The sequence below is a fragment of the Heteronotia binoei genome, chromosome 5 (assembly GCF_032191835.1).
Source record: "Heteronotia binoei isolate CCM8104 ecotype False Entrance Well chromosome 5, APGP_CSIRO_Hbin_v1, whole genome shotgun sequence".
NCBI lineage: Eukaryota > Metazoa > Chordata > Lepidosauria > Squamata > Gekkonidae > Heteronotia > Heteronotia binoei.
Window position 1 is genome coordinate 133438942 of NC_083227.1, and position 24858 is coordinate 133463799.

The 24858-nt window shown below is 39.7% G+C and overlaps 1 protein-coding gene across 1 annotated transcript; it reads left to right on the plus strand.

The window, feature by feature from the left end:
* Nucleotides 1–3026: 3026 nt before the first annotated feature.
* Nucleotides 3027–20988, plus strand: CXCL14 (C-X-C motif chemokine ligand 14). The gene is made up of 4 exons (XM_060240434.1): nt 3027–3379; nt 4398–4503; nt 11199–11309; nt 19919–20988. The coding sequence occupies exons 1-4, from the start codon at nt 3316–3318 to the stop codon at nt 19932–19934; spliced, it is 297 nt and encodes a 98-aa protein (XP_060096417.1). The 5' UTR covers nt 3027–3315; the 3' UTR covers nt 19935–20988.
* The last annotated feature ends 3870 nt before the right edge of the window (nt 20989–24858 follow it).

Here is a 24858-nt window from a genome sequence, read left to right on the forward strand (position 1 = left end):
AATGTTACACTTCCATTCTTTTTTACTGTTTTGCTGTAGGTTTTTTTCATGACTTGCTATGTTTTATAAAATTATTTATGTTGCCTCAAACAAATGGATTAATTAATTTGTGCATGGAGTATATGCGTGCATATAACTTGACATGAACTGTTAACACAGGTTTCACAAGGAAGTAGCCTGATGTGCACACTCAGCTATAGTTCAGTAAAATTACATTGGGTCTTCCTCCTATTTAGTCGTTTCCTCACTTATACAATATTTAAGTGGGAGGTAAATATATACTGATTGCAATCTCTGGCTTATAGCAAACACCATAATTACATGTAACCCAATTTCTCTCTTTAGATTCCAAATGTAAATGTAAAGCAAATCAATTAATCTGCCATTACCTAAACCTTCATCTTAATTCAAATATTAGTTTAAGAAGGTAAATGTGTTTTGCATGATTGTGTTATGCATGATGTACTGTTAATCTTTGTTTGCTTGCTTTTTGAAAAAATGCCTTTTAAAATCAGTTGAGGGCTTTTTCATGCCTCAATTTTGTTTTGAATGGCAATAATAAAAATCTGTATGAAAACACTATTAACTAGGTAAGCTTTAACAGATGAGCCCCTTGGATGTTTTTCATTGTGCATGTGTACTGCTGCAGCCCTTGGCTTGTGAGTGCTTGTTTTCTGTATGTCACACACAAACATGCACTCAATGGTACATAAGTAGCACGTTTTAGGAGAGAAACGAACACATACATTTGCATTAGTAAGCCTCAAGGATATTCAGGATGTTCCAAGCATGTCAACAGCACGTCTCACATGAACAGCTTAACATGCGGGGGGTGGGGGAATGGATGCATTGTTCAGCATATTCTTTGTGCGTGTGGTATGCATGTACTTCTCAACCTGCCAACACCCAAATATTGGAAACAACACAGGATGCAAACTCCCTGCAAGGAAAACTTTCATATAAATGTAAAAATTTACAAGTAGGGCTACTTTTCTGGTTGGCAGTGTTGGATTATTATTAGTAAACTGATCTGGAATCGTTGCCAACCCCCAGGCTTCACAGAAACATTCACTAATGGAGACCAGAAACATCATGTATAGGTATGCTTTTGGGGAATAGTAAAAAGAAATATGTTTTTAAAAACCATACTTTTAACCATATCGACATGGGATAGGTCAAGGATAATAAAAATATAACTAGCCAATTATGAAACAAGTTTGATTAACAATCATTAAGCAACTTTCCTCAGAAAAATGAGATGTTTGGAAATAGTTTTGCAAAGGAGACATGCAAAAATAGAAAGCACTGAGGGAGATATTGTAACATGCAGAGTCATTGTTTTGTGTAATCCAAATCCATTTCTTCTATAAGACATCAAAGGCAAGGAGGCCTATTCATTTTAAAAACTGTCCATTCATTAAAAGACTGCCTTTTTTCGTCCCATGAACAATGTGCTCAATAGATATTATTTCTTTGAATATATTCTCTGCCAAACATACACTTCTCGGGAGGGCCAGTATTAGATGTCAATTTGTTCTGATATTGTCATATGAACTTGAGAGATATATCAAAGGTGAAAATCTCAGTAGGAAATTAATTACATATTGTCACCAGAATATTTAGAAGGAAGGCTAGTATGGATGTCTTATGAATCTTTCAGGATATCTGAAATATCAAGGCTCTTCTGAAATAAAAGATGGTGGTGTTTGAAATCATAATAAAATTGTCAAATGATGGACTGGTATTAAAATAACTTCTTACAGGCACAGTCCTTCAAAATACTCAAATCAAGCAAAACCTACTTGTTGTGCAACAGCATGGCAGTGAGAATCCAAGATCAATGCACAGCTCAGACCTCAATAAGAGATCACCCAAACTGAAGGAGTGGACTGGGAAGTTAAAACATCCTTGGAGCAAGCTGAGACAAGCAGCTCCTGCTGTGCTGGCAGAACTGCCAAGACTACTCAGCTCAAACCCAGGCAACAGTTACAATCACAACAGGTGAGTTTATACCTGTGGTCAGTAGTTGCCATGGTCCAGGTCCAAGCCATGAAGCCCCCATGGCTCTGCCAGGGGCCATTTTGCTCAATTCATTCCTGGTCACCAATGTCCCTCAGGGCAGCAGCCTACCAGGAACTTTCTGGTAAATTAAGTATCTGGTCCACCCTTGTAGAGCTGGATTTGGGGATTAGCTAAACAAATTGTGCCTCACAATGTCGGGGGGGGGGGGAGCTGATACTTTAGCTACAATTCAGTTTTTCTGGATGCTTTCATCCTTGTTTATATGCAAAAATGATGTATATTTATATTTCAGTGTCCTTTCTATGAGAATAATGTTTTTTTTTTCATATGGAGCCTCTAAAAGTGACATCACCATGTCTTGATCCTTGAGATCATCACAGTATATACAGTATCTGAAGAAATAGGCATGCACACAGAAGCTCATGCCCAGATTTCATTGGTTTTAAAGGTGCCACTGGACTCTGTCTTACAGTATACAGTAATAATCTAATGGCCCTCTGGAACTTCTGTTGTTCTTTTCACTACTTGTATACATTTTAAAACACAGTTTCTTCAAACACCATCCCCCTTTTATGGAACCATCTATGGCTGTGATCACACACACAAAATAATGCACTTCAATCCGCTTTCAGTGCCCTTTCTAACTGGATTTTATTGTGTGAACTGGCAAAATCCAGTTGCAAAGTGCACTGAAAGTGGATTGAAAGTGCATTACTTAGTGCGCGTGATCGCATCCCACCCTTCACAAATGACTACATTCTTCGTGACATCTTGTAAAATACAAGACTCTGCCATCTTAGGGATCAGATGGCAGTGGGGAGGGGAGAAAGCACTCCTTCCCACCCACCTACCCTTCCTTATATTCTCTTTAGATAAAATATTCTCTTCAGAGTGTTATCCTCTAAAATATTCCAATGCCTTAAGCAGAATCAGTTATTTTAGTTCTCTGTTAAGCCCCTCCCCCCCCCTTTGGGGGGGAATTGAGAAATTGCTGTAAGTAATTGAGTCTCTCTGCATATTAATGAGTCTGAGGAAAGGGCAGCAGGAAATGTTTTAAAAGAGGAGGAAAGCGGCAGTGCTCAGACAGAGAACAGCTGAAACTGATGGGGTTGCAATAGCAAGCAGTAGCCGCAGCCAAGAGAGCAGATCCTAGGTATTTGCATACCCTGGCAGCACCAAGTTTCAGTCTGATCAGTGCATCTGATCAAAGAACAGAGGCAAGGTGGGGGGGAAGCAGATTATTCAAGTGAGATCTAAGCAAACATCTCTTTAGGTACCTGAGATCTTTTTATCATGAAACTCTTCACAGTCATTTTTCTTTTAGTGTTCATTGCAATCTGCTTTACCAGCATAGAAGGTAAGTTACAGGTTATTCACTAACCAGCCATTTCACCACCTTTTCTCATTTGATTTCCACTGCTTATTAAAATTGTTGATTGAAATGTATTGCTGGGTTTGGAGGGACTGATGACTTGAGTTAATTAATAAATAATGAATAAAATACCTTTATTTTTTTTTTAAGTGTAAAATTAAAAATGCAGGAAAAGCCAAAGGTCCAATACCACCCTACTCAGCATTTTAACTACCTAAACTAAAGTGCTGAAGGATTTATTCTGCTGGTAATTACTCTGGCACAAACTTTAGAATGGCGAACTTGTACATGTTAATGGAAAAAGTCAGAGAAGAACGAACTGATGGGGCTGCACCTGAATTTCACACCTTGTAAAGTTTGATACCACATTTGTAGTTGCGGGTTTGAATTTGTCATGTTTTGATTGGGCTGATTTTTGCTGAAGTCAAGGGTTACTTTAAAATTTTGAACTTAGAAAGCTGAAGAATTCTGAACACATTCTATGATTCATTTTAAAGTCTTTGTCTAAAGAGAAGAGGAAAACATTAATGTCAATCATCTTTAAACTACGGATTGATATAATGGCTTCACTGATTTGTTTTGTTTTTCTTCATTTTTGACACATTTGATCACAGCAGGTGCAGCTTTTCCGTATGGCTTCTAACACCAAGGATGCAACTCCGTGCATGTGCATTTTAACTTTGTGGATTTTGTTTGTGAGTAGACAGACTTAGGATTCAGTTGCATATCCTACTTTAGTGGAAAATAAACTGCCTGAGATATATAGGACTATAGTACAGTATCTCTAGCAGTGAAAAACTTTTTTTAATAGTAAGATATTTAAAAACACAATGAACCTAAACTTTAAAAAAAAATCTTCTTTCAAGCCATTCTATATGTGGTTTAACTTTTTTCCCTGCACATGTTTAAAATTTGCACAGGTTAAAAGAATAAGGGAGATAATGAGGGAATGATATTATGCTATGATTTTCATCTACCAATGAGTGAATATTTCTTCTATTAGGATCCAAATGCAAATGTGCAAGAAAGGGTCCTAAAATAAGATTCTCTGATATACAGAAACTTGAAGAGAAACCAAAGTATCCATATTGCAAGGAGAGAATGATCATGTAAGTCCTGCTTTTTGACTTGGCTTGTATTAAAAAAAATAAGTTTGCATCTACCCATTCTTGTCCCCCCACTCCGCTTTTTAAAAATGTAGAAACATAGATGTGGCTACTATAATATGCTAATGCATTAGGCACAACCCAGTGAATAAATATTTTGAAATTGTCCCATTTATCTTTAGTGTAATACATCTGTTTAAGCTGTACATCATTAGAATGTAATAGGAACTTTATAAGGGTAGTTTAATCATTCCTAATAAACATAATGAGCTTGAGCTATGTTTCTTGCCATCTTGTGATGCAACTGATCCGTCATGTACTTGCATGGAAGCAAATAAAATGCTACTTGGGTGGACTGCTCAAATCTTATCATCTTCAGTTAAGATTGTCAACAATCCTGCATTGAGCCTGCTGAGTTTAAATGAGCACAGGATTAGGCTGAACATAACGATCAACTTCTCCATTCACTAGAGGAACTGGTTTAAATAAATAAAAGCACTTTCCCCTTGATATACATGGTGCACCTATCTCTTTGAAGACATCTTGTAACTTGCATTACCACGTTTGAGGTTATTTCTGTTTTAGAGACTCATTGTGAGCTACACCAAATTTTAAAAATTAAACTTTGTTCACTATGCAGTGACATTTGCTGGAAACGTGCCAATCAAAGTCTTAAAATGACAACAATTCGAATTCTTCCCTGGGATGCTAACTTTGGAACTAGTTGCATAATAGATGTATAACCAATTTGTTCTCTTTCTAGGAAAAGAATGCTATGGCTTGGTTCCACTGAAATGCTTCTGTGGATGGAAGGATTTCCTCTTTTGGAATGTGACTTTCTAGTCTATCCCCTTCCACTGCAGTTCAAAATGCATGTTGTAATGCTGTTCCTGGGTACAGGAGAGCCCTATGAGCAGCATTTGGGGGGCATAGAGGGGTGCAGCAGAAGGAGGAGGAGAAAAAAATGTGCTCTGCAGGTGATAATCCTTCCATCCTCAATGTTTCATTACGGCCAAATCTTGTTACAACTGGTTCTAGAAGCACAACTGTCCTGCATAAATATAAAAGCCATGTTAACGATGTTTATGTTGCTATCAGTCAGCTTGTTGGAAACAAAAAATCAAATTTGAGACATAGAAAGAGAGTCATTTTCAGGGACCAAAGGCTCTTTGTTGTTTTGGATTGGGCTAGTCCTTTCATGGACTGCTGATAGTTTCCAAGAAACTGTAAACTGGCTATTAGAATTCCAAACAACCTTGTTTTTTATTAGAAATGCATTTATACTATATAAATCAGGACATACCTGAGGATATAGAAGTGGGAAATTCCCAATTGTAGGATAAGGGTGTAATACATCTGTTTAAGCTGTACATCGCTAGAATGTGATAGGAACTTTATTAGGGTAGTTTACCTTCATCCTATCATTTTATGGACAGCAAATAAAAGACCACAGTGCATCCATCAAACTTTAAAATGACTCCAGATGTCACTATACAGAATCTGCCAGTTTCAGAAATGAGAAAGGTTAATTTTTTTTTTAATTGTTGGTCCATATTTTGGACTGCAACTGAAGAATACAATAAAGGAAAATTTCCAGAATAGCATCTTTGCCCTAGTAAACTTGGTCATCAGTTGATCACTCATTTATTTCCACAGCAAAATTAGTCTCTCCCTCACTTGAACTTCACATCGTTACAGCAACTGAAATGCCCAGTTGTCTATGAATTTGAAATATGCTTAGATGTTGGGCTTATGCCATTTGAGTCAGTGTACCATCTTGCACTGAAGTGAAACATGCTCCAAAACCAAATTCTATTTGAATTGTGTGGGGTTTTTTTCAGTATCCCAAGGTGTTTGCTTTATTCTCTGTGGCTGATAAAGTAATAGAAGCAGGATACGTTGGCCATGTTGAGCACCAAGCTAGCATGAAAGCTCTGCAAGCAAATCAGGGCAACTTTTTATTTCAGGATAACTTTTCTGAAGACATTAGTTCTCCAAAGTAGTCTTTACAATGTAATATACTGCTCCTGCGGGAAGTTAGATCAATTTGGAATCCAACTGAACCACAAGTAACATGTCATTGAGTCTTCTGATAATATGTAGTTCCTTAGTTTATTTTTTCTAACTGGGGAAAAAAAGTTGTTGCTGCTGCAGATGCCATATAATGTGGAACAGGGTCATACTGAAAAATATGTGGTCCTGCAGCTGCCTGTAACCCCCCCCCCCCCAATGATACATCTTTTCTTGGGTAGGGGTAAAAGCAGTGTGCTGGAAGTATTGTGATTTTTAGTCAAAAATGCTCGGTGGGAAAGAATGAAGAAACCCCTCTTCCCTTGTGCTGGTTTTCTGCTTCAAACTGCAGTACCAGTCCAAAAAAACTACACATGTAATGTGTAGTTCTGCCCTCAGCAGGCATAGAGAAGCCATGCAAAGTACTGCACCACCTGCTGATCTAGGCAAATCTCTTTGTTCTCATTCTAGATATTGATGGAGCATGAAATGGATGTAGCTTTAATGTAGTGCCTTGGTCCTGAAACCAAAGCTTTGTAGCAGACTTTATTCTGCTTTGATATCAGTACTGAATGCTTGGATAATGTTGATATAGAGTCAAAGCACAAATGACAACAGAGCATAGTTCTGATCAAGTCACAGATCCAGCATTCTGTTGAATATCAGTGTCTAAGGCAATGTATTTAAAGATTTTTCTAGCGAAAAGTGATATCAGTGATATCTTCTAAGCCTATGAAAGGTCTAAGCTTCTATAAGCAATCTGAGAAATGTGTTCAATTAACCTATTTTTAAAGGAAATATCTCACAAGTAAGTATTATATCATCCCAGTGGCAACCTGTTTCACCTTTCAAAACATTATAAGGATTAGATTCCTTAAATGATCGTTTACAGTCTCTTCATGGATGTGTGATCAAATATAGAGATTACATTAAAATATTCCTACAAATGTCGTGCTAAATTCCAGATGAGGACTATACTAATTTATCATGTGGTTTAACATGTTTTTATGATGCCAATTAGACATATGTTAAGTTTATTATTGATGTATGCATAGCTTGCTGGTTTTAATCCCATCTGTCTTTTCCTTATCAATTTGCAATGTGCAGGCACCCACATGCAGATAAATTAAAACATTGTACCAAAAGACAATTTGACAAAATTATGCAGGTACATAAATATTACTATGTGCAATGTGCATTACTACAATTGGTAATCCACAATGCATCAGTGCTGTTCTACAAATGCTATCACTTAATCTAAAACCTCCAAATCCAGAGAGAAATTCAGATGAGCAAAATTTCGTAAGCATCCCTGGGGGGAATCACGTGGTTTGCTTCAGTGAGCTTTTCCTCCCTTTTGCTGTGGATCATTGCATTTTCTCCATGGCTCTCCAGCTCACTGCGCTCTCATTCAATAGGCTTGTACAATGTATCTGTAAAATGATGCTCATAAGGATTCTGTATGTGTTCACATTTGCTTTCAAAACCAGGTTGGATTGTGGGTTCAAGATTTAAGGGAAGTTCTTTGTGTGTAGGGGTGGATTGATGTGTATCTAAACACTTATGAATTATATTCTGTGTCAAAGAATACCACCCAAAGAGATGCAGAAGTATTGAAACAATAGAATCCATAAAATGTCATCAAAAAGAATAAAAATTAAAAGTATACATACTGATCAGCAGCAAAAAAACAAAAACAGAACAGTCAGAATGCAGCAGTAGACTTCAATAAAATAATTACTCCATTAGTCTGGGTGTGCCTTCCTAGGAAACAGAAATATTTCCAATTCCTGATGAAATTATCACACACACTTCTCTAGGAAGAACTGTCTGCAAGATTTTTTTTCTGGATAATTAACATCCATCAACTTCAGAGATTGGTTTCTAAGGCCAACTTCCTATTATTGTCCCATGCTTCTAGTTTGCAGGATTACTTGGACTAGACATGGCAATTGACACAGTTAGCAAGCTCTTTCTTTCCTGTCTAAGCCCACTGCTTCTTAGATATCTTCAACCCACCACCATTTCCTCATCATTTTTTTTAAAAAAATGTAACATTCTTTATCTGCACATATGTACCTTCTGCATATAAGGAAAACATAGTAGTGTCCTTGTAGGTATTCATATTACATTCAAAATGACAGCACAACAATCCTGGCAACTTGGAAGCATACAGAAAGTGGGTTGCAGATTTGTGCCAGGGAAAAGCTGGATTTCTGGACTTCCGTTATATAACGATGCAAGCACACAATCCTGAAGACTGATCTGAGAATATAGGATCAGTACACCAACTATCTAATTGTGGGCTGTCTTCAGAAATTCCTAGAAAGAAGAACTGATTACCTTGAGATCATACAGTTATTGTTGTTGTTGCTCAGTCGCACAGTTGAGCCTGACTATTGCGACCCCATGGACCAAATCATGCTAGGCCCTCCTGTCTTCCACCATCCTCCGAAGTCCATTCAAATACTAAATCATTAATTTGTGTTTCTCATGAACTTTGTCTCAAATTTTGAGGCAAACAAAAATTGATGCTTCTATTAGCCAGGCTAAGCTTGCTAAGATACAAGCTCAGAATTGAGCTCTGTGGCTGAGGAAGAAGATTGTTCATTCCCTCTTGCTCCCCCTCTTCTCTGAAAAAAATATATTAGGCCAGAGCAGAGCCTCCCTGTAAATACTAGGGGATGGGTGTTCCAACCTCCCTCCATGCAGACCAGTGTGCCAGTGACCCCCTTTCTTGACAGGTTCTTACAAATTAGCAAAGTTCCATAAGGTATGGAGGTAGCAATTTCGCAGTCAACAGTTATGTCTCCATTCCATCAGTAACCCAAAACTGACAAAGGGTTCAGAAATGGGGTATCAGCATAACAAAAGCCTTGTGATGGTTTTCCTGCCCAAGCATTGCCTGCCAAGGACTTAAGTCTGGGCCTCAGAGTTTGCCTGCCTGATGGGAAAACCAAACAGCAGTATGCTCTCACGAGCAAGATGCCAGCAGAAGCTGGATGTTGAAAGGCTGTCAAGAAAACAATAACAAGCTTTTTCTAGGATGGGTAAGAGAGAGACGTGCGCTCCAGACCTTTAGAAGCACAGCCAGATTTGGCAGTTGAAGGAAAAGGCAAAAGCCATGAGGTACAAATGTAAATGAAATGCCCATTAAGGAAACTTTTCATTCTCACAGAAAATCATCAAAAAAACATGCACGATTGAGCCTTTAGCTTTGGAGTGGGGTCCTCTGTCTTAAAAACTTCTTGCTGCTTTTTCTGTTTTTCAGGTTCATTGAGGTTGTATACTGCTGGTTTCTCCTTAGTGCACATTTTCTTCACCTTTTCTGTTGAATACTTTAATTTTTTTATGCATTTCATAGTATTCACTTTTAGTGTGTATTAATTAAATGAATTGCTTTAACTGGCAGGGTACCCCTTCTGTATATAAATATTGCAGTATTTTGAAACAAATATTTCATGGATACATTATATTATTATTAAAGTGTAATGTCCTGACCTCATTTCCATCACTTTATTCATTTTCCCCCAAGATTTGCAAATGAATGATAACTTTGCTGGAACTGTGGTAATACAAAAATCTCTAAGAAATTTAAATCAGTATAACCAAGCAAATACATCACTGTAAAAGTTCCTCAGAATGTACCCATTTAGAATCTTGAGTTTTGTCAAACAGACATTGTAGCTCAGAGATGGAATGCATTGCCTTGCTATTAAGATGTTCCACATTCCACCCCAGGTAAAGACGTTTAGGAGAACAGCTGGAAAATATCTCTGTTTCAGACCCTGGAGAGCAGGGTATAAAAGTTCCTGCCAATCACATTTGAAAGTTGTAAGCCAGAATACTTATTCATCCAACTGTATTGTCAGATGTAAGGCTGTGTTGTGATGTTGTACTTTAGGCAGCCTTTTGGTGGAAATCAAAGAAGGGTGACTGGAACTGGAGAGAAGACCTTAGGGAGGCAGTAGAATAAGCCCATGAGTACTTAGCCCTAGAGCCTAAGAAAAAGCTAAGTCTGACCTAGATATATTTGTTGTTCTACCACACCATGGGAAACCTCTGTAGCTCTAGGTGAAGACACTCTGAAAACCTGGCAACCCTAGGAAACTTTTCTGGACCACAGCCACATGGCTGTCCACAGGCAGCACAGTTTCCCAGTTACTACCCAGGTAGCTGCTGCACACCATTATTATTGTACACCTATGATGATCCGTATACATGACACAGATTTTTAAAAAAATCTTACCAACATCTAGAGCTGTCTCTGTGGAGACAAATGCTCTATTGGACTGCTCTTGTGCATCACTACACTAGTTGGCCAAATACACGCTTTTCCTTTTCTCTCCAACTAGCAACAGTGCCATTGAAGCTGTGGATACTCTTTATCAGTTCCGATAGCGTGCATCAAGGTTATCATGAGCAGCACATCAACTGAACTGCAAAGAAGGCTTCTTTTTTTGGAATGTCCATGAAAAGTCAGTGCCATCTCCCAAGTTCAGTCAGCTGATGTCCAAGACTTCAATGCATGCATAATACAATACTGTATTATGTATACAATGTATACAATACTGAAGGGATATGCAGGGGAAATCCTATGCAACAGCTCCTTTGATCAAGCTGCTGGAGAGTCTGCTGTTGCATAAGCATGCATTTTTAACATGCTGACAACTTGTTTTTCATTTCAGTGTCACCATGAAATCACGATTCAGAGGAGGCCATCAGTATTGCTTGCATCCTAAACTCCCGAGCACAAAAAGATTACTTAAGTGGTACACAATATGGAAAGAGAAAGAGAGGTGGGTAATGATCATACCTAACACAAGACAGAGTTATATCATCCCACACTTTCATTATTCTTTGAGGATTTTGATGGGTTTGTAGCAATCGTTATCTTAATTTTAACTATTTTAATTTTAACAGTTTAAACAACTCTTTCACTTTAATCAGTCAGTCTATGACTTGACTTCCATGTTCCTGCAAAGCCAAGTCTGGCAGCCGACAATAAATGTGAAGTGATAGTTTGATATTGTTTGGGAACGATATAGTTCAATAATATGCATTCAATTGTATTTTTTCTGGTAATTAGGTGTATTTGGAAGGAGTGTCCTTTGTGACACAAATGGTTGATCATTAACTGTAGTACACATGTGGTATTGCTGCTGGTTTTCTCTTTGCAAATATGGCCCTAGTGTAACAAATGTGATGATGTAAGCTACCCTGAGCCTGCTTGCAGGGTAGGGGGAGATAACCCACCCCCCAAATAAATAACTAAAGGTGAAGATACTACAATATCAGCCTGGATCCCAGATTTTTAAAACTGTAATATTTCAACTAACACATCAGTGGGCTCCTATATTTCCATCAGGTTCTGTTTGACGCCAGTATAGTTTGGAGTAAACAGCTGAATATAGCTCCAATTCAGTTTAATGATTTAAATACTGAACAGCCTGATCTGGCAACTTGTTAAATCAAAGTATTCTAGGTGGGGATGGGCTGAAATCAGTAGATAAACCCAGGTCACTCCATTCCTCAAGTATACTATTTACTTGGCTGAAGAGTGTTATCACCAGGGCTTTTTTTGAACAGGAATGCACAGGAATGCAGTTTTGACTGGCTTGGTGTCAGGGTGTGTGGCCTAATATGCAAATGAGTCTCTGCTGGACTTTTTTCTATATAAAAAAAGTCCTGCTTATGGCTATCAGTAAATGGGGCCCGGCTGTAGGATTGCCATTTCCTGGTTGGGAAATACCTGGAGATGTAGGGGTAGAGCCTGAGGAGGCTGAGGTTTTGGGAGGGGGAGGGGCTTCAGTGTAGTAATGCCATAGGGTCCACATTCCAAAGTTGACATTTTCCTGAAGATGAATTGTAATCCCAGAAGATCTCCTGCCACCATCCTATCTGGCAGGTGCTTTCTTGAACTGAACTGCTAGTATGCAGTATAAGTGAAGAGAGAGGCAAAAGCCTTCCTACTAGCCTTCCCAAGCCTCCCGCCCTGGCGGGAGAATACTGGATTTTCAGCCTCTTTTCCCGCTTTCCATAACTCTGGAAGCGGGGGGAGGAGGGGGGAATGGCGCCAAGGAGCATTTGCGTCGTCCGGGGAGGAGGTGCTGAGCCTGGCAAGGGAAATCTTGAGAAGGGAGGCTGGCTCGCCAGCGAGCGGGTGGAGGTGGCTGCCGAACGCAGGCGGGTCTTGACGGACTCCAATGCCCGATGCTTCTCCTCCTCCCTTCCCTTCCCACCCAGCCCCGTTGCAGCAGCCGTTCTTCCTTTTCGCAAGCTGCTTCCCGCGCCCAGTCAGCTGGCTGGGGGGGGGGGGAGGAGAGAAGCCCCGCCTGCAAAGGACCATGTGCCTTTGCACCTCCGGAGGCTTGATTGCAAGGCTCCACTTTGGGATGGTGTGACTGCTGCTGTAAAGAAGCTGGCAGCAACTCGTGAGTAGAAAGGCCAGTCCCTCGCTTCAGTTGCCAGAAAGGGGGGGGGGGAGGGAGGAGGAGAGGGAAACGTCTTCATTATTCCCTATGTGGAGATCAATTCTCATAGGGTATAATGGGGAATTAATCTGGAGGTTTTGGGGGCTCTGGGGGAGCTGTTTTTTGAGGTAGAGGCACCAAATTTTCAATATAGTATCTAGTGCCTCTCCCCAAAGTACCCTCCAAGTTTCAAAACGATTGGACCAGGGGGTCCAATTCTATGAGCCCCAAAAGAAGGTGCCCCTATTCTTTGTTATTTCCTATAGAAGGAAGACATTTTAAAAAGTGTGCTGTCCCTTTAAATGTGATGGCCAGAACTCTCTTGGAGTTCAATTATGCTTGTCACACCCTTGTTCTTGGCTCCGCCCCAATGTCTCCTGGCTCCACCCCCAAAGTCTCCTGGCTCCTCCCCCAAAGTCCCCAGATATTTCTTGAATTGGACTTGGCAACCCTACTTCCTACTGCTATTGACAAAGCCAGTGTGGTGAAGTGTGAGTCTGACCAGAGCACAAATCATCTCTCAGTTATGCAAAATCCACAGGTGACCTTGGGCCTCTCATTTCCCCATAGGGTTGCTGTGAAGATAAAATGGGATAGACCCAATATGTGAAGGAAAGGCAAGACAAAGGGATGATACATAAAATAAATTTCAGGAATTTTATCAAAATCAACAGTAATAGTTTGGAGATTTGCAAGATAATGGAAGGCTTTAACTCAGTTCAACCTATGCCTGGTATAGCAGTTCAGCCTATGCCTAGACTGAAGATGTTTACTTGGAAACTTCAATGGAATTCAGTAGAACCCATTTCCTATTGAGTGTTATTTTTCTCCCTTCCTCCTGCGTCATACTGACAGTTTTGCCTGATTATCTGCCAGTGTTCTTGAGGCAGCTCTTTAGGAGCTGGAGAAAATGGGTTTATACTGCTAAATGTCAGCTATTATGTAACCCAATTTTCCTGGTTTATTTTTAAGACTAACCATTAAAAAAAAGGAAGTAAAGACCCAATAACTTATGTCTGAGGAATATTAACAATCTGTCTTTAAGATCACAACAAGCAAAACACAAAAACACTGTTTAGACAAATGCCCGGATTGTAATGTCTTCCAATTGAAATGCTGTTTGGGGCCTGTAGCTTAACTTTTGATTTCTGGTTATGCCAGAACTATGATGTAAACTCTGTTTCTTCCTAACCTTTCCCCACCCTACATGCACATTATCTGAATTCAAATAGCTAATGACATATTCCCTATGTCAGCATCACTGTACACAGACAGCTCTGTTGTTTATCCCAAAGTCTAGAAGCTGCTTTTCACTGTCTCATTCAACAACACAGGAATGTTTGAATGTAATTCTTGTATTTAAAAATGATGAGAGAGAACTCTAAAGAATGTCTTCTTAATCCTTTATATTTATTTCAATAGACACAGAACTGACTGGAGAAAAGGAACTTTCCTGTGTATTTAAGTCTAGGAGTTTTTTTTTAGAAGAGAGTGCCTAGGTAGGGTTACCAATCCCAAAGTGGGGGGCAGGGGATTCCTTAGTTTGGAGGCCCTCCTCTGCTTCACGGTCATCAGAAAGTCTGGGGAGGGGAACATCTGCTGTGCACTGCATTATACTTTATGGAGACCAATTCCCATAGGGTATAATGGAGAATTGATCCATGAGTATCTAGGGCTTGGGGGGGGCTGTTTTTTGAGATAGAGGCACTGAATTTGCAGCATATCATTCGGTGCTTCTCCTCAAAACACCCTCCAAGTTTCAAAACGATTGGACCAGGGGGTCCAATTCTATGAGACCCAGAAGAAGGTGCCCCTATTCATTATTTATAATGGAGGGAAGACATTTAAAAGGTGTATGGTCCCTTTAAAAGTGATGTCCAGAACTCCCTTTGGAGTTCAATTATGCTTGTTGCAACCTTGCTCCTGGCTGCACCCCCAAAATCTCCTGACTCCACTCCCAAAGTCCCCAGATATTTCTTGAATTGGACCTAGCAATCCTATGCCTAAGTGTCAAGTCATTTTACTTCTAAAACATATCCTCTGTATCGAAATTTGTGGACTGGTTATGCTTATGCAGAGCTTGAATATACTCTCTGCACATGCTCTGTTATATTCCTTTTATATCACTGTTTGGCACTGCAGTCTTGTGTTTAGACCTGGTCTAAGTTACGTCACACTTAGAAACTGTTCTCTGGGAAGGTAATTACTTGGATTCCCTCCTTTCAACTTGTCACCAGGATTTTAAACACAAGATACTTTTAAGGATTGTTCTCTTATGCTCAAGAGTAAACTAAAATCACATCATTCCATATTTAAATATTGGCTACATGTTGCTCCCAGATGGCAAAAAGAAAGACTAAGATTCAAGGTTTGGTTCAATGAAATTTTATTAATTATTAAATGTTACATAGCTGGCTTGCAACTTATAAAATGTGGATTCCCTAAAAGGCTGCCGAGTGGGTTCACCAGCATGGGCAGCACCACCCTGGCTTAAAGCTTAGAATGATTAGGCAGCTGCTTCTCCTTTCTTCTTGCCGGAATGCCTTAGAAGCTAGACATCAACGCCCTTTCCCTTTGCCAGTTACAGACTAGTGCAGTTGATGCCCTTGGGCTGGTCAGTTGATGTCTGGTTTGAGTAGGTCTCAGAGTGCTGGCCACTCTAAACTGAATTGTAGCACCTAATCAGTTAATTCTACAGACCCAAATTAGGTACCAGCAGCACTTTTTTGTGGGGGAATGCAGTGGAATGGAGTGCGGGAATTTTGCAAACAAAATTCTCAAAAAATGTTTAAAGGTTCATGAGAGGCACTCATGTGTTTCTCCTTCATTTCCCTCTTGAGAGTTCCGGCACCTCTTTTTCCAGGGGGGAAAAAAGCCTATTCGTGCCTATTTAGAAAGCACACACAGTATGAAGCAGGGGAAAGAAAGAGGCTTTCCTTCTTCACATTTAAGAGAAGAATAAGAAGATAATAATTGATTGGATTTATATGCTGCTCTTCACTCAGAGCAGTTTACAATCTTCCTTCCCCTCCCCACAACAGACACCCTGAGGTAGGTGGGGCTGAGAGATCTCTTTCAAGGACTGCTCTTGAGAGAACAGCTCTAAAAGAACTTGCAACAAGATCACACCAATAGGTGCATGTGGATGAGTGGAGAATCAAACCCAGTTCTCCCATCTTAGAGTCCACATTCATAGCCACTACACCAAACTGGCTTATATCTTCTGTTTTACATCTTTATGTGATGGATCTAGGAAAGTTCTTAGCCTCAAAAGCCAGCCAGCTAATTCTGCATTGTGTTGTAAAGGGAAGGATGGTGGGGCAGTTTTGTCACAAAACAGCTGGTGGCTTTAAATCGCCTGCCCCTTCTGCCCCCCTGCCCCTTCTGCATGAAACAGCCTCCATAACCCAGTCATTTTCATCTTCCTTTTAAAAACAAGATTAAAATCAAAGAATAATTCCCATTTTAAAAGCAGGTGTCAGATAATTTAACATCTGAAATGGAATTTACCATTGTTTGGTATGCATTAATCAGAACTGAATAACCTTCTTCTGGCTTAATAGTCACAAAAAGCAGATTATCATTATAGAGTGAGCAATCTTTATCAAGATGCTTTACATTCCTCTGTTAACATGATGTACTTTTTCTAGATAGGTTAGAGTCTTTTAAACTTTTTAAAATGCAAATTAAGATTACCATCTACCATGCACCACGTGAACATTTTTAGAGAACACAGGAGGTCCATTATTTTACCACCTTTTCTAAATATACATCATGTGACCCATCAAGTGGCCTCTAAAAAGAAATCCAGCAGCAAAAATCCATTACTCTGCAAGGGTGGTGGTGGTGGTAGTAGGGACACATTAGGACACGTTTAGCCTGGAGAGGAGGCGGCTGAGAGGTGATATGATCACCATCTTCAAGAACCTGAAGGGCTATCATAAAGAGGATGGTGTGGAATTGTTTTCTGTGGCCCCAGAAGGTAGGACCAGAATCAATGGGTTGAAATTAAATCAAAAGAGTTTCCGGCTCAACGTTAGGAAGAACTTCCTGATCGTTAGAGCGGTTCCTCAGTGGAACAGGCTTCCTCAGGAAATGGTGGGCTCTCCTTCCTTGGAGGTTTTTAAACAGAGGCTAGGAGTGTTTTTGCACTGACCTTAGTCGGGAGCGACATCCCTCTTCACCACGCAGCGTCTGCGCGGATTTCGCACTAATTGCTCCGCAGAACCCGGAAGAGCCGCAAAGTCCCGCGGCTTTTGCATCGCAAATGTAAACTGGCCAAAAACCAGTTTACATTTGCGACACAAAAGCCGCGGGACTTTGCGGCTCTTCCGGGTTCTGCGGAGCAATTAGTGCGAAATCTGCGCAGATGCTGCGCGGTGAAGAGGGACGTCGCTCCCGAGTAAGGTCAGTGTGAAAACGCCCTAGGTGTCCATCTGACAGCAATGAAGATCATGTGAATTTAGGGGGAGATTTGTGAGTTGCCTGCATTGTGCAGGGGGTTGGACTAGATGACCCTGGAGATCTCTTCCAGCTCTATGATTCTATTATTCTAAGTGAATATTATTGAACTGAATGTCATTTGGATAAGGATGATTGCAGAACTGATAGGGAAAGTCTATAAAAAAGGACGTTAGAAAGGCAAGATCATCACATGCTTCGTTTATGTCTTTGTTTAAATTACTTGAACTTCCATTTAAAAGCACCCGTTCAAACATTTATTGCAGCAAATTTAGGGCCAATAGTTTGGGGAGGGGGACTCAGTAAATCAAGTCAAACCAGAACAGATTATTAAAAACAAAATAGCATTTGGTCAAACCAAAGAATGAGAACTGACCTGGATATACTTGTATAGCACAGACTGCATGAATGGTTCTGGTTTATATGCTGCTTGGGTGCATTCTGCAAACATGGCTTCTCTTCCTATAAATTTTCTTTTGGACAGAGCTTAGTGATTGTGCAGAAGATACTGCACTGAACAAGGCCAGTTCCCAAGAGCTTATCTGAAGAAAAGCAGCTATGGGCCTTAATACGCTTAAAGGAAGAGCCATTTCGTTTCAATGGATATGCATCACAGAAGAATTGGAATCCCACCACTAGTATAGCTGCTATGAATTTGCAGATATGACGCTTTAGAGTAGCATTCAGCTGTTTGGTTTTGTTTAAATCCAAATCACACTTCCCAGAACAAAACATTTCAGTATTTTTGCACTGTATCTGAAATTCCAGAGAAACATCAAAAATTATAGTGTTTCACTGGCACATAAATTATTTGGCTGGATGCTTTCATGCTGGTGTAGGAATTATTTGAAGCTTAAGTAACAATGCAACTTCAGTATTTCTTAAAAACCTCACCCAGCATGACTGACCCAGAGATCACAAAAGATGTTTGCTGAGAAACTGCAAGGTCAACTCCTGCATCTCTGGTTAAAAGCCAGTCTATTGATTATAGGAACACCCTTGCTTCCTTATATAGCTCAGCATTTTGTGATGAATAGACGGCTATGTCAATAGCTATTCTCTTCAGCATCAGGGCTCATTGAACTTCAGTGCACCTGCCCTGGGGTGAAACAGCAGAAGCAGATGAACTCATAAGAACAAAGAGCCTGAATGCATGCAGGCCTTCCTTGTAATACAAGCTTAAGGGACAGACAAAACATGGAACATGCGATCCTCAGAATTCAATCTTGCTGTCACAGAGGTCAATAAGGATTTTGCCAGCAGAAGCTGGACACAACCCATAGATTCTTTTGTGTACTTGGTATTAGAAGTTTTAAAAGATAAAAACAATGAAAGTCTACATGACTTTCCCCCCAGAAATAATACTGGGTTTAGTTATGATCAAGTTGGTTTAGGTCATTTGGACAAATGCAGTATCTGGAATTTTTCAATGTCTTTACAAAGAAATAGTTAACGCTTCATTTCTGAAGGATTTAAACCAGAGACATAGTTTCATAAATTGTTCCAGGACTTTTCAATAGTTAAAAACATGTGGCTGGATATGCACTTTCAGATCTCAGACATCTGTCTGGTTTGCACTTAGGAGAAGGCAAAAGGAATGGAAACCCATAGCTCATGAGCATTCTTGTTTTGCTTATGGCTGAATGATGCAGCAGAGGCCAGAAGCCTGACTGAAGCCAGGATCATTGTTAATTTGCACATTCTTTTTGCTTTACTGGGTTTGGTTTACCTGCCAACTCCGGCCTGCGAGATTCATGGAGATTTGGGAGTGGTGCCCATAGAGTCAGGAATCTGGGGAGTGAGTTCACCTAAAATCTGTGGTATACAATTGCATCCCCGCCCCCCCCCCCTCCAGATGGAATGAAGAGGCCAACACTGATGTTGGGTAAAACAAGCCACTTTATTAAACATAACTATAACGTAACTAGCACAGCAAGGGCTTTGGTGTGGTTTTGCCTGTACTTGACTGAGACAAGAATAGCCAGAGATAATAATGCAGGAACCTATACAAATGTGTGGGTCACCCAGGACTCTCTCTGGAATTACAACAGACTGTGGACTGGGAAGGGAAAAGTGGCTCATGGGAACAAGCCGGAACAGAAGACAGACCATGTACCTGGTCAAGAGAAACTGGCAATGCTAGTACAGGAGGGCAGCAGCAGCAAAGTTCTTTGAGCCACCATTGAATGTGCTATCTATAACTACATGTGTGAGGAACCAAGCTGGGTGTTGCTGAATATCTAACAGGAAATGAATTTAAATTTGCTGTTTCCAAGATACATTTTCATTCATCTCCAGACTACTGATGTGTATCTTAAAACTGGGGAAAACAACACAGAAAAAAGACCAGAAGCTGTTGGTTTTAGCAAGCTAGCACATCTGCGTATTGATATTTACTTTCCTGGGAAGTTATGGGGTTGTTTGGCTTTAATCAAACTGGCTAAAAAGCTAGTTCTCTGTTTTTATCTCTACAGAGTTTATGAAGAATAAGAAGGTAAAAGGATAATACAAGAAACAAAGTTGTGTGGTGGACATAAGGAAAGGGATGGACTATGGAGGAGGTTACTTCTCACAAGACATGACTCAAATACTATATTGTTATAAAGCACTTTTTACCAAGGATTACTTTTTACATTTTATAGCTGCCAGATTTCATAAGTGTCTTTTACATATTAGATTTCATACATTCCCCTTTTGAAGTGAGAAATCTCATGAGTCGTAATTTTTGTTCTAAAGGTGTTTTTTTTAAATGTATTGAAAGCTATTCATATATCACTGATTCGAGACTGGGCTTTATAAGCTCATTCAGTGAACCATAATTTGTACACACACACAAGGTGTTCTGAAATGGTGTCTCTTCTTTGGCATTGAAGCAGCTTCCTATGCCAATGCGAAGATTTCCTGTAACAGAATATATCTTTTTCTGTAGGGGATGGGGGACAGTTAAGTATTTAGAATATTATATTTGGGATACAGTAAGTTCTCAGTGGTTGTAAAATTATATAAACTATTCACCTGTTAATCCTTGTGGAGGGTATAATACAATAAGCTACCCTCCATCATATTTGTCTGTGAAGAAAAAGAAACTTTATAAAGCTGTTTTAATACAAAGAAAGCACATATTTTTGTTCAGCTAAGGTTCTTATGAAAAGTTTGCAGCTTCAGGATTGAGATATTTTAAGCTTCAGGAATATTGTGTATGGTTCTTTAGATTTATAGTCTGAGACTCTCAAAAATATAACTTTTTACAGGAAAAAAAAACCCTACTCTGATAAGGGAATGAATATACACACTTTAGTCACAAAGCAACATCATTATTATGTAATGTAATACTTCCATTGGTAAGGAGTGCATTCGTCTTTTTAAAATTATAAATAACAAACTACCTTTTCAATTGTAAATATACTACAGGAGATTTCCCTATATTATCTTTCAGTATAATGTATTGTACTTCTAAATTATCATATGCTATTTAAATGTTTGGAATATTTAGGGAGTTGCATGCAGATTTCATATTTCTTTCTATGGCAAATGGAAAAAATAAGAAATAAAATACATTTTAAAAGGATGAACCCTGCTTGTCATTTCATTAAAAATTTGCGAGCCCTATAGGTAGCCATAAAAGTGGACACAACACATGAAATGAGAACATTGTGTACGTTCCAGCAAATAAAATATAAGGAATAAAAAGGCATGGGAACTTTCTCCTGCTCAAACAAAATTCATATAATGGACAGATCTTGAGAAAAGGATTTAAAATGTAATATATAAAGGCCACAAGCCCATGCAAACAGGGTTCTGATCTTCTCAGAGTCCTACTCAGCGTAGCTTGGTTTGTCCTTACTGCTGCAAGCCCTCATTACTATCCCTTTCTTGTGCCCTGATCCAGACTTATTTGACAATGCTGGGGAGAGCTTGTGCCCAAGTTTCCATTAGGTGTTAGGCAGTGTCATACATATTACAGCAGCAACTACTGTATGTTCTAGCAGAAGCCCCATCATAAAAAGCTCCACATCATCAGTCCTCTCCTTAATTTGTGATGTATTTGTAAACTAGCTATCTACTCACAGTATGCTAAGAAATGAGAAAGGCTGGTGTATAACTGGGTTGGATAGGGTTGCCAGCTCTGTTGCCAGTTGAGAAATACCTAGAGATTTGGGGGTGGAGCCTGAGAATGGCAAAATTTGTGGAGGGGAAGGACTTCAGTGGAGTATAATACCATAGAGTCCACCTTCCAAAATGACTCTTCTCCAGGTGAATTGGTTCCCTGGAGAGCTGCTGTCACCACCTGGAGGTTGGAAACCCTACTAGAAGCAAAGGATCAAGAATGAAGGTGGGCATCAGATGTGAACAATATCTAACACTGCTTCTATTTGGAATCATAACTGAATGTATGTGTGGAACTTAAGGGAAGCAGAAACAAAGGTGAGTGTCTCAAGGGAAGCAAGGGCCAAAGGAAATAAAAGAAGCTGGGAAGGCAGTTTTTGGCCACCCCCTCAAGTACAGTTCATTTGTGGGAATCACTGATTAATTATAATAATGCCAGTTTTCTAAAAGTATGCTGAATGCCTGGTGTTTGCATTCTCTATATGTTTTCTCCAAGATTCATTTAATATGCTAATCAACCTAAACATACTCTGGCAAGGGAAGCAGGAGACACAAACATGTTGCTCTTTGAACATAAGCAGCCCCCTTCCTCAGTCCCTTCTTTCTTAATTATCTTGATGTTTATTATTTTCTCACCCTCTGCCTTTTAATTTTGTGTTATATTAACATTCATTTTGCAATAATGTAATATCAAGTTATGCTTTAATGAACAGGCCAGCTGTTCTAAAAGCACACTAACAGAACGGGGGGGGGGGCGCATTCCTTGCCTTTTGTCAAATTTAAGTACTACATGGAATTAGTAATGGGATACAGAACCTGTCACCACTTACATGTCACTTGTTCTTATATGGTCTAAGGCAGGAATGGCCAACATTTTATTAACAACCGCCTAGTGATCTATGTTAATAGTCCAAGTTTTATTCTTACTATCCAGATGTCCACCATGTCTCGGCTTACTGGGAAACCACTGGGACCCAGTTGTGAGGTGTATACAGCTCTAGGAATTCATTAAGCAATACTGTTATGGATGATCTTCTTTATTCTTATTACATTTCCATGGTCCATTGGTGTTAAAGCAATGCACCTTACTAAAACATTGGATAAGAGTCTACAATAGGAATCTCCAACAAAGAAGAAGTAACAAAATTGGCATCTACTAGACAATTTTCCTGGCAATCTTGAAAAAGTATGGGGTCAACATGAATCAAGAACTGCTACAGCTCATGAGTCTAACTCATAATCTCACACCTGTGGTTGGGTACAGAAAGATTCCCTAAATTTTCCAGAGCCAGCTCTTACTAACTCATTATACAGAGATCAAATGCATACCACTGAGGTGTATATGCAAAAACAACTTTTACAGGGAGTTCTCTTCCTAGATCTCTTCTGCTTTAGACTTTGATCCAAGTATGTGTTTCTTTATCTGTCTGTCCACTCATTCATCTATTGCACATGTTAACTGCTGGATGAAAAATAAAACAAGCATTTTATCTCCATTGCCTTTATTATTTGAAATTATTAGATCATTTGAATGACTGTGGTCATTTCCCTACATTGTATCATAGACTCCCTTCCCAGAGCTTCAAAAACCAAAAGTTTCCAAATGAATTCTATAATTTACTATTTCTTAAAGAATTTAAAAGCATAATTCTGATAATGCCATATTTAAAGGTGAAACTTTTGCCCAAAGACAAGCTACTGCATAAATATGAGGATCACAGATTAAATCAATACCCCTGATAGTTAAAAGGTAAATTATACCTCTGTATAATTCTATACACCATTCTAGCTGCCATGGATGTTGAGTCTCTGTATATCAACATCCCCCATCAAGCCACTAGAAGTATCATTCCTGACAACACCACAGCAGATCTTGCCACTGAACTCTGCATGTTTGTTCTCAGGTTTGGTGAGAATTTACACCTCCAAGTTGACACAGCCATGGGCACCTGCATGGCTCCACAGCATACCAGTGTTTTCATGGCAGATCTAGAACAATGTTTTCTGAACTCCTACTCATTGGCACCTCTCCTTTACTTGAGAGTCATTGATGACATTTTTATTGTCTGGACTCATAGCAAAGAAGCTTTCACCAGGCTTTCCACAACTTCACCCCACTATCAATTTAACTATGAATTACTCTACGCAAGAAATAAACTTCCTGGACACCATAGTACAGATACACAAGGGACACTAAAGTTCCACATTATACTTGAAACTGACAGATCAGCAACCATATCTACATGCCTCCAGCTACCACTCCAACCACATCAAATAGTCCATTGTATATAGCGAAGCCCTACGCTATAGTCTTATCTGCTCCAGCCCCTCAGACAGCGATATCTACTTGAAGTATCTGCAACAGGCATTTTTGCAACTACAGTATTTTCCTGATAATCATGAGAATAATTATTGTAAAGACCAGAGTGACACCCAGGGACAGCTTGCTACAAGCCAAGCCTAAAGAAATGGACCATACTGGTAATCACCTACAGCTCAAAACTCAAGCTAGTTCAACACATTATTAATGACCTACAATCCATGCTGAATTGTGACACTTCCCTTACAGAAACTTGGGGTGAGGGTGTGACCTTTCCTTTCTTACAGACAGACAGACAGCTAAGCTAAAACAACTTCTCACTCTCAATGATAAACTACTTAACTGTAACGTGGACTCTGGTAATAGTGCCTGCAATAAACCAAGATGCCACCTTTGCCCTCATATAGATCCTAACAACAGCAGTGGACCCAGAAATATCAGCCATACCATTTTGGGTTCATCCTCCTCCTCTTCCTCTAATGCAGGGGTGGCCAGCGGTAGCTCTCCAGATGTTTTTTGCCTACAGCTCCCATCAGCCCCAGCCATTGGCCATGCTTGCTGGGGCTGATGGGAGTTGTAGGCAAAAAAACATCTGGAGAGCTACCATTGGCCGCCCCTGCTAATGTGATTTATGCCATCACATGTCAGCAATGCCTTTCCACTCTCTACATTGGACAAGCAGGCCCTTTGACAAAGAACTAATAGACAATAAGTCTGACATCAGAAAATACAACATTCAAAACCAGTGGGTAAACATTTTAATGTTCCAGGACATTCAGCTGCTGACCTAAAAGTAGCAGTTCTTTTACAAAGGAATTTCAAAGGGAGATTAGAAAGGGAGACTGTTGAATTGCAATGCACAATGAAACTCAAGACAATGCATCCACCTGGATTGAATTGAGACCTAGGATTCCTGTCTCGTTACCAGTGCTGATTTCTCCACACCAACTATCTCTCCAAACACACCTGCTATTGTCATTTGCCTCC